The following is a 10,166-nucleotide window of genomic DNA, read 5'->3' as shown; positions in this document are numbered from 1 at the left end:
GAGTTGAAGATGGTCAAAGGTCTCTGTTATAACTCGGGTTTCATGCCATGTGTCGAAATATTGATTACTGATTAAACAGCTGATTCCCCCCCTCCCTCCTCAGGTTTATGGACTCATGTGTGACCAAGACTGCAGTCACTGTGTGGGACTTTGCTATTGTTTAAGCCTCATGTGTCATATTAGAGACCTTGTCTGCAATGATTAAAATCATGCATCGGATCACGAGGGACTCTGGGTGCCGTTCATTTAACCCATTTCTGACTGAACATGGCAGAGAAGCAGTAAAACAGGGGTGTTTCTTTTAATTGCCCTCTGGTGTAAAGAGGCGGGGGGTGGATATATGTGCAAAGAGGGTGTGTGTGTAAGATGAGATGATGCATGGCTCGTTTCTTTAATGTTTGGCTGGTTCTTTTGTGTTTGCATGGCCATAGTTAGGACCCAGGAAGCTGATTGGTCGGTTTGATGGTTGGACATAGACTTTGTTTAGTGAAGAACGACATCCAGGATGTGTTTCTGTGGTCGATGCGAGTTCAATTAGAGACAAAGTTTGCCAAATGTTTGTCAGTTCAAGTAGGAAATGATTTATCAGGATCTAAACAGGACTGTTCGTTTTATAGGAACCATTCTTTTTTAAAAGATATCTTTTGGTGCATTAAAAAGTATATTTGTTGTAACAGGTAAAAAAATAATCATCTGGTGGAAGGTGGAACGTGGCTTTTTCGCCCGAAACACCACCAGAAAGTACAAAGACAGCAAGGACAAACAACCACACACAGATGACCAAGGGCAATTTAGAAAAACCCATTTGCATAGTCATGTTTTTTTAGACTGTGGGAGGAAATCAGACCCTCTGGAGAAAATCCAACTATCCACAGTGAGAACATAAAAATTCCTGGTTTGAGGAAAACACCTCAAACCCAGGATGTTCTTCGGACAGACAATATTAGAGGTTTTAATCTCTAAAAGAAAATAGAATAGAAAATATTAGAATAGAAAATCAGAATAAAATGGAATAGAATAGAAAATAATAGAAATTAAAAGAAAATAGAATAGAAAATCATAGAATAGAATACCAATTTTACAAGATACAGCACAAATGAGTGGACCGTCTCCCACACTGACCTTGGCAGTAATTCTTATATAACCTCTGTATATTTTAAAGTGGTCTGTTTATCCAGCAGACTGTCTTTCAGTCTCTAAGCAACTATAATAAAAAGCAGAACACACTATTGGAACTCTTATGCTGTCATACAACAGTAGGTGCTGTTTGTATAATATAAAGCCGTTCTGGACATTAATACAAAATATTGGTCTATTTTGGCCACAAAATCTTAAAAGTTCAAGAAGCAAATCCCTGGCTTCCTCTTTCTGCCGACAAGCGAATAATCAAACATCTTATTTGCTGCCATTTTGAAGCTCTGTGGCCTGGCGCATCCCAAACCTGCTACCAGGGCAACCTTCATGGAAGTGTGTTATTAGATGATGAGAAGGAGAGATGTATGAAATATAAAACCCATAAATCTCATCGAAGCGTGCTCATTATCATCCCAAGTTTATTCTTGGCGCACTGGACTTGGAACCCAACAAGAGACAAGAACAGTGGGCTAATTTTATGGTTCTCTGAGTTAATGTTTTTAATGCCTGACAGTGATGAGTTGCCGGTTCTTTGACACAACCTACAGGAAGGAAAATAAACAAATACCTTTCACAAAGGAAAACAGAGCTTCGTACAAACAAGGAAAATCTTAAATGTTAATTAAATTATAATAATATAATGTAATGGATGTATTTTACATCCATTTTTTTCTATGAATGATCTCAATGGATCCTAACAGATGGGGCTGTTGCTGTATTTGTGTCTTCCTGCAGGATCTAGTTAACACTGCTGCCAGCACCTTTTTCTTCTTCCTCTCTTCCCTCGTTCTGGCCTGCATCAACCACAACACTGGAGCTGAAATAGCAGCAGTGGTAAGTTTCTGGTCTGCTTAAACAGATATGTTTCAAAAACAAGAGTTTTGTCCTTAGAAATGTCTCATTTTATTACTGGGAATCTTCTCTGCAACAGATTTTAGATTGTTGGGTTGCTGACAGGTTTGCAGAAACAAACTTAAGGAACTCCTTTAATAAACTAGTTAATTAGCTTCAAATTTAAACTCAGACATTGTTCTCCTACTTCCTGTTCCCACTTGTATGCAGACCTTTGGATTCCTGGTGACAGGTGTGTATGGCCTTAACACCTTCCTGGCAGTACGGAGGTGGCGCCGCGGCAATGGGTGTCAGGGGGCCGCTCAGACCAGCGAGTACATTCGAGCGCGCACGGCATCTCGAGGAGAAATGGAGGCTCGACCCGAGCTCGCATGAGACCTGGCGAAAAGAAGGCGACTGACTGACATGGACGCAAAAGAAATTAATGGAGTTTTGGACCTCGACAGCTCTCACACCAAAGCAGGATTCCTTTCACAACCAGAGAGTCAATCAGTAGCCATTGAGAGTCCTGAAAGGCTGGATCGGGACTAAAGGTGTAAACTGACAAGGAAACCATCCTCCACTTCATTGTCACTAAAAAAGCGCTGTGGTGACATTAGCCGAGGTTTTGCCTTTCACTGTGATTGGAGTTTTACATGTTTCCTACAGTCCTCCAGGTTTCTGTGACGTATGGACGAGGGATAGACAGTAGCTCTATCAGCAATCGTCTCTTTATCGATCCTTTATCCTACAGCCTCTACCTGTCCTGTTAGCAGAAAGACATCTCAAATGTCTCTGACTGTTGCTAGCATGAAATCAGTGAACTATTTTACCATCAGCAGCCAGTAGGAAGGTCAGTTTTTATGATTGATGAGAAACATTTGACTGTCACTGAAAAAAATTCTATATTATATGTTTTAACTTTATTCCTAGAAAACCAAAAATCTTAGATATCAAGCTTGCCTTGGTTTTATTAACTTCTAGCAGGGCTTTTTTGTTGTTGTTTTTGTTGTGATAGTACATAATAATGACCTTATTTGATCCCATTATCTCAGCACCCTATCAAGATCTCTGATTCAAATGATTATGTTATACTTGTTACTTCCATTCAATATATTGTTTCAGCTGCAAAACTATAAGCAAGGATTTAGTTCTGCAACATATTTGGCCCCTAAATGAGTATTTTAGATCAGTCTCCTCAGGCAGTAAAGTGTATCTCAGGTACAGACAGTTTTTATTGTAGTTGTAATACACATAATGCATCTAAAATGAATCACAGGTTGCCTCAACCAGAACGCTGTGTCTCTTCATGTTGTCTGTTAGAAAGCTTAAGCAGACTGGGCGCAAAGCAGTTAACATTCCTGAAATGTTTTGTTTTTTTAATGGTTCCTCTGGTGATAACAAAGTGTATCTGGAGAAGTAGTATTATCTTTGCTTCTAAGGATAAAGGAGGTCTTTTTTTTATTGAATATACATCCTAATTGGACTAAATGTCCATAAAGTTTAGAACTTTTTCCAAACCGACTCAATGGCTCCATCTGCTGGTTTTTATTTGAACTGATTTTTCTTCTACTACACCGTGAGACAAACTACAGACATGTTGGGGAAGGAGATCTGTGAGAGACAGATGATTAATCTAAAATATCTCCCTACGAGGAAGGACAAGGATGATGTTTGACTGTTGATAAACTGAAGAAAAAAAAAACAGAAATTGCATTAAAAAGTTTTTTTTTTAAGTATTTCTGTAAAAGACAATCATGTTTGTATTTATGTTTTTAACCTTTATTAATGAAATGACATTCAATTAATGCTATGAACACATGTACTGCAACAACTCGTACTAAGTGCATTATACCTTTTAGTTATGAAGCCGGCCATTTATTTGAATTTTAAAAACACGGCAGGCCTTTCTTTTTCAGCGTACCACGTCATGATATGATTTGTAATGAAGAATTAGTAAAAATGAAGCTTTTTTTTTCCTTTTGCACTTTTCTTTAATTGTCCTTTGGTGTTGTTCTGGTAAAGGTTTACAACAGCAGGACCAGTTTGTATATTTGTATTGAAATGTTTGAAACACATCCCTTTTAGTGGCGAATGAAATAAAGCAGCAAATATTGAAAAAGATCCTTTTATTTAAAGAGTTTGATCAGGCCCACAAAGCAATAAAAAACATTAACGACAAAACATTTAACATGCAACAATTAATAAAAGGAGCCTGACCTACCATCTTCATTACTAATGCACATTTATTTCCACATCTTAGGGTACTAAAACAATTTGAAAACCGTTTAACGTTCATATAACATCTAGAAAATGCCAGTATGTACATTTGGCAGAAGCAATCCACTATTTTCCCATGTTTTTGTCAGTGAATTCGACTAGTTGCAATTCCATTTTGGAGGAAGAGCTAAGATATTTTTCATCTTCAGAGCTGTGACATTCATGTAGTGCAGCTGACATTACAATAAAAGCCACTGAGGCGCTCTAATGCATGATTTCATAGCAGCAGCTGTAAATAAACTGCAGAATTAACAGCTTTTCTTAGAGAATGTTTTTACCAGACAGAGCGCCATTTCAAAGAAAAAAAAACATTTTCTCACATGGGTCATATTTGCCGCTTCTAAAAGCCTTCAGTACATGCAGCAGAAAAGCAAAGCTAAAGTTGAACGACAGTGTTTGATACATGACAACATATGAGTGTCTTTCATATATTCTGTGGTTGGACAGATGGGAATCTTGGGATTTCACAAAAACATTATCAATCAGGGACATAAATACAAGCAAAATGACAAAAATAGGTTTGGATAACCTCAAATATTAAGAAAAAAAAACTTGCAGACACAATACAACAGTTGGACAGAGGTTGTAACCAGCCAACCAGAAATGATTGGCAACACTAACTTTATGTGATGTTTTGTTTATTCTGCAAAAATACTAACACATTTGAACAATTTACAGCAAAGTCTCCATCATACAAAGCAAATTATACCAAAAATATAAGGAGTGGCTCAAAATGTTTGTACCATTCAGCTACAAAATGCAAAACATTCCCAGGCATTACTGTTGGTTATGTCAGTGAGAAAAAAGAGAGCACTGTTTCACAGCTTTATAAGCCATTAGGAGGCATAAATGGAATCAAATTATCACCAAATTGTTTGAATAATTACCCTTGATTCAGCTCTGTGAATAAAACAGGACATCCTGTAGGAAGTTTTGTTTTTTAAACCTGATGATAAGTTCAGAGATATAAGAAAGGCATCAGGTTTCTTGAGTTTCAGATAAAAGCATGTAACTTGGGACCAGCTGTTGTCAGATTGTTTGCTACTTGCTGTGTCTGTGAGGCAGCGTGAAATGAGGAAATTCCCGCATTCCTCCATAGATGGCATTTAGTGGTACCTTCTTTCCAAAGTTTGGATTGAACACACCTGCTTGTGAGTTTCAATCTGAGTCCGAGTCTGAAGAGTCATCTGAAAAACACAAAGTAGCAAACCTTCAGGTGAGTATATTTCCTTTCAGTGTGGTCAGCTGAAGTGCAGCAAGAAATGCTCACGATATGTCCTGTTTTCTACTTCTTGTCTCATCAGCATTCATATGATGGATTTTTTCTGCATCGGTTGTGTTATGAAAATTCACAGGTAAACATAAGCCTAACCCTAAGTTGTCTGCCTTGACACAGATCAAATTGGTCTAAATCTAAAGCTTTTACTGTCTGTGTATACGACCAATGGCATTCCTAACTGTAACCCTGTGTTTTGGTAGGGAAGGCCTCATTTTTAACAGTTTGAGCTTTTCAGTAACAAAGCCTGCAAGTAGGTCTGACCTTATTTAAAGGATAATTATGGAAAATCTGAGCTGTAAGAATGTGTCTTTGCAAAAAGTCAGTGGAACATTTTTAGAACATATGCCATGCTTGACTAATTGACATTTTGAATAATGTCAATTATCTTGGGGTCTTGTTCATGAATGCGGGGAAGATGGAGTGAGAGATCAACAGGCGTATTGGTGTCTGCTGTGAATGTCCATAAGGTTGTCCTCTCTCTCTTCTGGTGAAGAGAGAGCGGAGCCAAAAGGCAGAGCTCTTGGTTTACTAGTCGATCTACGTTCCTACTCTCATCTATGGTCATAAGCTTTGGGTCATGACCGAAAGAACAAGAAAGAGTAGAGCTGCTGCTCCTCCATGTTAAGAGGAGCCAGTTGTGGTGGCTCGGGCATCTGGACGCCTCCCTGGTGAGGTGTTCTGGGCACGTCTCACCTGGAGGAAAGGGAAACCCAGAGGGAGATCCAGAATATTCTGGAGGGACTATGTTTCTCTGCTGGCTGGGAATGCCTTGGGATTCACCGTAGGAGCTGGATGAATAGGATGGATGGATGGATGGATGGATGGATGGATGGATGGATGGATGGATGGATGGATGGATGGATGGATGGATGGATGGATGGAATAATGCTGTGGTGGAGTCTGCTAATAAAGTGTAATTAGGCTATTATTGGGTTTTCTTACAGAATAATATAAGACAGTCAAACATGTGTCTGCTTAAACATCGAATAATAAATTTAAATCTGTATTTAATAGCGTGCCCCTGTGAAATTAATGTCTTACAAACTGTCAATAATTTTAGATGATCCCATTGCTTTGTTTGCTGCTCTTTGTCTTAATACCTCTCTGTCTTGAAGGCTCATCGTTGGACTCCCCTCCTTGCTTCAGGAAGCCAGCCAGCTCATTAAAAATGAGATAAAAGTCTAAAGCAAAAACAATGGTGGCGATAAATCCAAAGATCTGCAATAAAAAAAGGACATTAGATGTGAACACAATGAACAAACTATTAAAGCTGGAAATCTGTAGTCAAAGCATGTTCCAACTGAAAATGCCCCCCTTTCATCAGATGACGCCGGGTTAGTGACTCCAAGAACAGGTCGAATTTAAGGTGAAGGATAACATGATTCAGCACTAAGACAGCCTACACCATTGGTTTCTGCCTTGAGGATGAAACTTCTTTACATCAGCATCATGAGAGGCTGCAGTTCAAGGGCTTTACTATAAAGTGTGGCGTGCACTGACAATTGGATCATTAGGGTGATAGTTAAACTATACACCCTGCTTTATGCGCATAATCGAGCGCAGTTCAAAGACGACTGTGTTAGAAATTCAAAGTCAATGTGTTTTTCATTGATTAATATAATTGATTATTATTGCTACTGATGTTATCAGGGCATCGCTGTTTAACAACATTAAAAATAAATTTTTTATTTTTTTTTTTACTACAGCCTGTGAAACATACATCTAGGGCTGGATATCAAACCAAATGTCAAAAAATTTATTTGATTCTAATACACAAGATTTACAATAAATTCCCTTCATTCCAGTTTGATCTCTGGATCAGTGGTATTCATTTTCTTTTAGCTGTTACCTGAATTAGTTGATTGCTAATTATTCATTCTAAAATATTTACAAGCAAATTAATGAAAAGGGCAAACCAGAAGTGCCCTCTCAAACGTTACAGTCCGCTGTGAAATATAAATGTTTCATCAATTTTTGGTTATAAAAAGATTTTTAAGAATTGATATGAGAATCAATTAAGTACTGGAAACATTTTTTTTTTTTTTTTTACACAGCCCTGCTTGAAACTTACTTCAGCTTACCAGCGTGCACACAATTTTTTACAGGTAACAGCTCAGTAAGTGATTTGTTTTAGACGCTGGTAAGAACCCTACCTTGAGGTTAGAGCTGGTATACCACATGCTCAGACTACCATCACTCAGGAGGAGCCAAACATCCTACCACAATGGCAAAAATGCACCACAGCTTCGCCACAGAAAGTCAAGAGATGCCTCACATCTTCAGAGTTAAGAGTACTTGATGCTCTCCCCAAGAAATGTCTAAGGTCTGCCAAGTCCACCCCCAGTCTGACTGATTTACTTATGTGAGAAATTAGTTTTGGTGATAAGGACAATCCCTTATGATAGCACTGACTATATATTCTTGATGCAAAAGTAGATTTTTACCCCAGCAGCTTTAGAGGAACCATCTGGATACTTAGACACTGCCATGATGGAGATGATGAAAAAGATAATGGAGGCTGTCACACACCTCATGAAGTCCTTGAAGAGTGAGAAAAGGAAATTACAAAAATTTGAAACACATGCTAAGCAATTCAATAAATGAACAATAAAAATTAAATTCTCACCACGAGAGGAAAGCAGAAGCCCTGAAACCTCTCATTGAATTTGGTGGAGTAGGCAAACAAGAAGAAGACAGTAGCCAGGAAGGCCAGCAGGGGGACCGTCACGAAGGCTGCTGCTGCTGATGCAGCAAAACACACAAAGGATATGAAAGAAAGCGCCTGTAAAGAGAAGAGAATCTCAATGCCAGTGAAACATAGAAGTAAAAACAAAAAAATACATTTTGCTTTTAAGATCAGAGTTAACTTAAACTGTGTTTTTCCCCATCCAAATTTTACTTTTATCTTATTTAATCTTCTCCCAGGAGAATATGTTGCACATCTTTAAAGTTAAAAGTTTTCATGCCTTAGCTTTTGACCCCACTTCCTGTTTGGAAGCAAAACTTTAGACAATATTTATCCTCAATGTTTTGCACATGCAAACCCTCTTGGCGCTTCTTGAACACAAGTTTGAAAACACCAAAAGTGTAATAATAAAGTGTAATAATAAAGAGGAAGCTTTTTGCAGAGTTGATCACTCTGCAAGTAGGCTTGGCCTCCTTTACAACTTCGACAGAAGATGCATGCAGAAAATCAGAGCAAAAGAAAGCAAGCCCAGACGCTGTGATCACACACATCCTCGGCCATCTTGTCTTTTGTCCTGGGCAGCTCCCCTGCTCTGGCCTAAGGCAGGGAAATAAAATCTAACTGCTGCCCTCCTGTAGAAAATAAATATTTCTAAGCAGAGGGAAACAGGATAATCCTTCCAGGGAACATTAGTAGCAGGCTCCTGTTCATGCTAAAACGAGTAAAAAACCCCAAAACAGACTATTACAAAATAAATTAATTTATTCATAGCCAAGTGATAACAATTTATTAATTGTTCAACTGTCTTAATAAACAAGACCAAAACATATTTGATCCGATTCAGTTAGTTAAGAAGTAACTAATACTTAAAATGAATATTAAAGCCTATTTTTAGGTCTCCAACGTCTAAAGTTTAGATGAATGAATTTTCCTATACATCTGTTCCACCAGATGGCTTAAACTCTGTCCAATCAGTTCTTCTACAGATCATAACGAAGCCTTACCTTAAGATGAAAGTCGCTTTCAGCTTTTAAGTTAACATTTTATTGAATGAAAAAGTATTGTTGTCCAGATATTTCAGGGTGTGTAGTTTCCCTCAGATGTTATCTAAAATTAGTTGGTTTTTATGCCTTTCATGACCATTAATGTAGGCTTTTTAATTACTTATTTGAATCCTTTTTTTTCCTAATTGCAACATTAATTTAATAACTTCTGGGATTTAAAGTTAAAGTTTAGTTAACCACACAGGCTGTGATATATTTATTTAATATACTTGTTTTTAAAACTTATACTAGGCTTAAACAGACCCTTGATGAAGCTCTCATTAGTTTAACATCTTTTCTATTTTCTCTAAATATAACATTCCTACATAAATGATCAAATAAACAAACATTAAATCCACCTAATCCTTTAAATAATGCTGAAGCTTCTCTTAAAATTTGCAAAGACCTACTAGCTTCTTGTCAGAGATCGTGACTGTTTGCAGCATTTTGTTTATCTCTGCTAGCAGAGAAAAAATGTCAAAAAAGCCTAACTGGATTAACCAAAACAATGGGAATCTCCTAGGAACTGAAATCTAAGAAAGAAAAATATTATTTTGTATTTTGAAGTCATTTCTTAATATCTGCAGAGTCCAAGCTAATAACATCGGGCATTAAATAGGTACATAGGTGCAAAATGAATGAGTTACCTTTAGGCTACAGTCTGGTTCTTAAAGAGACCCAGACTGCCAAAACTCAGATAAAATAAGATTGTTCAGTTCAATCTGAAAAACTCACATGAAGAGAAAAGACAAATAGGAGAAATTTATTGATACGATTACTTTGTGTTTGGCGCTCAGAACTCGGCAGGAAACATAGCGCTTAATTTTGATAGATATGCATGAAAAGGAGCAAAGAATAGTTTCAGGCCCCCCCAGGCCTGAAACTGGTGGTGGAGTGGAGATAGATGAGGTTG

General features: G+C 37.7%; 2 protein-coding genes across 4 annotated transcripts in view; one reads left to right on the top strand and one right to left on the bottom strand.

Annotated features, from left to right (window-relative positions):
• Nucleotides 1-4,016, top strand: part of cmtm4 (CKLF-like MARVEL transmembrane domain containing 4) — a 23,828-nt gene extending 19,812 nt beyond the window's left edge. The window contains exons 4-5 of one of the 3 annotated variants that reach the window (XM_015384786.1): nt 1,870-1,968; nt 2,197-4,016. In XM_015384786.1, the coding sequence (XP_015240272.1) occupies nt 1,870-1,968; nt 2,197-2,361 (264 nt within the window). In that variant the 3' untranslated portion in view covers nt 2,362-4,016. The remainder of the gene's footprint in view (nt 1-1,869; nt 1,969-2,196) is intronic. The other 2 variants (XM_015384779.1, XM_015384770.1) reach the window with 2 other exon arrangements.
• LOC107091068 (CKLF-like MARVEL transmembrane domain-containing protein 3) overlaps nt 3,935-10,166 on the bottom strand; it is a 12,273-nt gene continuing 6,041 nt past the window's right edge. Inside the window, exons 2-5 of the mRNA XM_015384797.1 lie at nt 8,151-8,306; nt 7,969-8,064; nt 6,625-6,742; nt 3,935-5,432 (exon numbers count right to left, since the gene is read on the bottom strand). Of these exons, the coding sequence (XP_015240283.1) occupies nt 5,404-5,432; nt 6,625-6,742; nt 7,969-8,064; nt 8,151-8,306 (399 nt within the window). The 3' untranslated portion in view covers nt 3,935-5,403. The remainder of the gene's footprint in view (nt 5,433-6,624; nt 6,743-7,968; nt 8,065-8,150; nt 8,307-10,166) is intronic.

Source organism: Cyprinodon variegatus, unplaced genomic scaffold (genome assembly GCF_000732505.1).
Source record: "Cyprinodon variegatus isolate N-32 unplaced genomic scaffold, C_variegatus-1.0 Scaffold15, whole genome shotgun sequence".
NCBI lineage: Eukaryota > Metazoa > Chordata > Actinopteri > Cyprinodontiformes > Cyprinodontidae > Cyprinodon > Cyprinodon variegatus.
The sequence above is the reverse complement of the archived record's forward strand: the minus strand, read 5'-3'. Positions and strand labels throughout refer to the sequence as shown.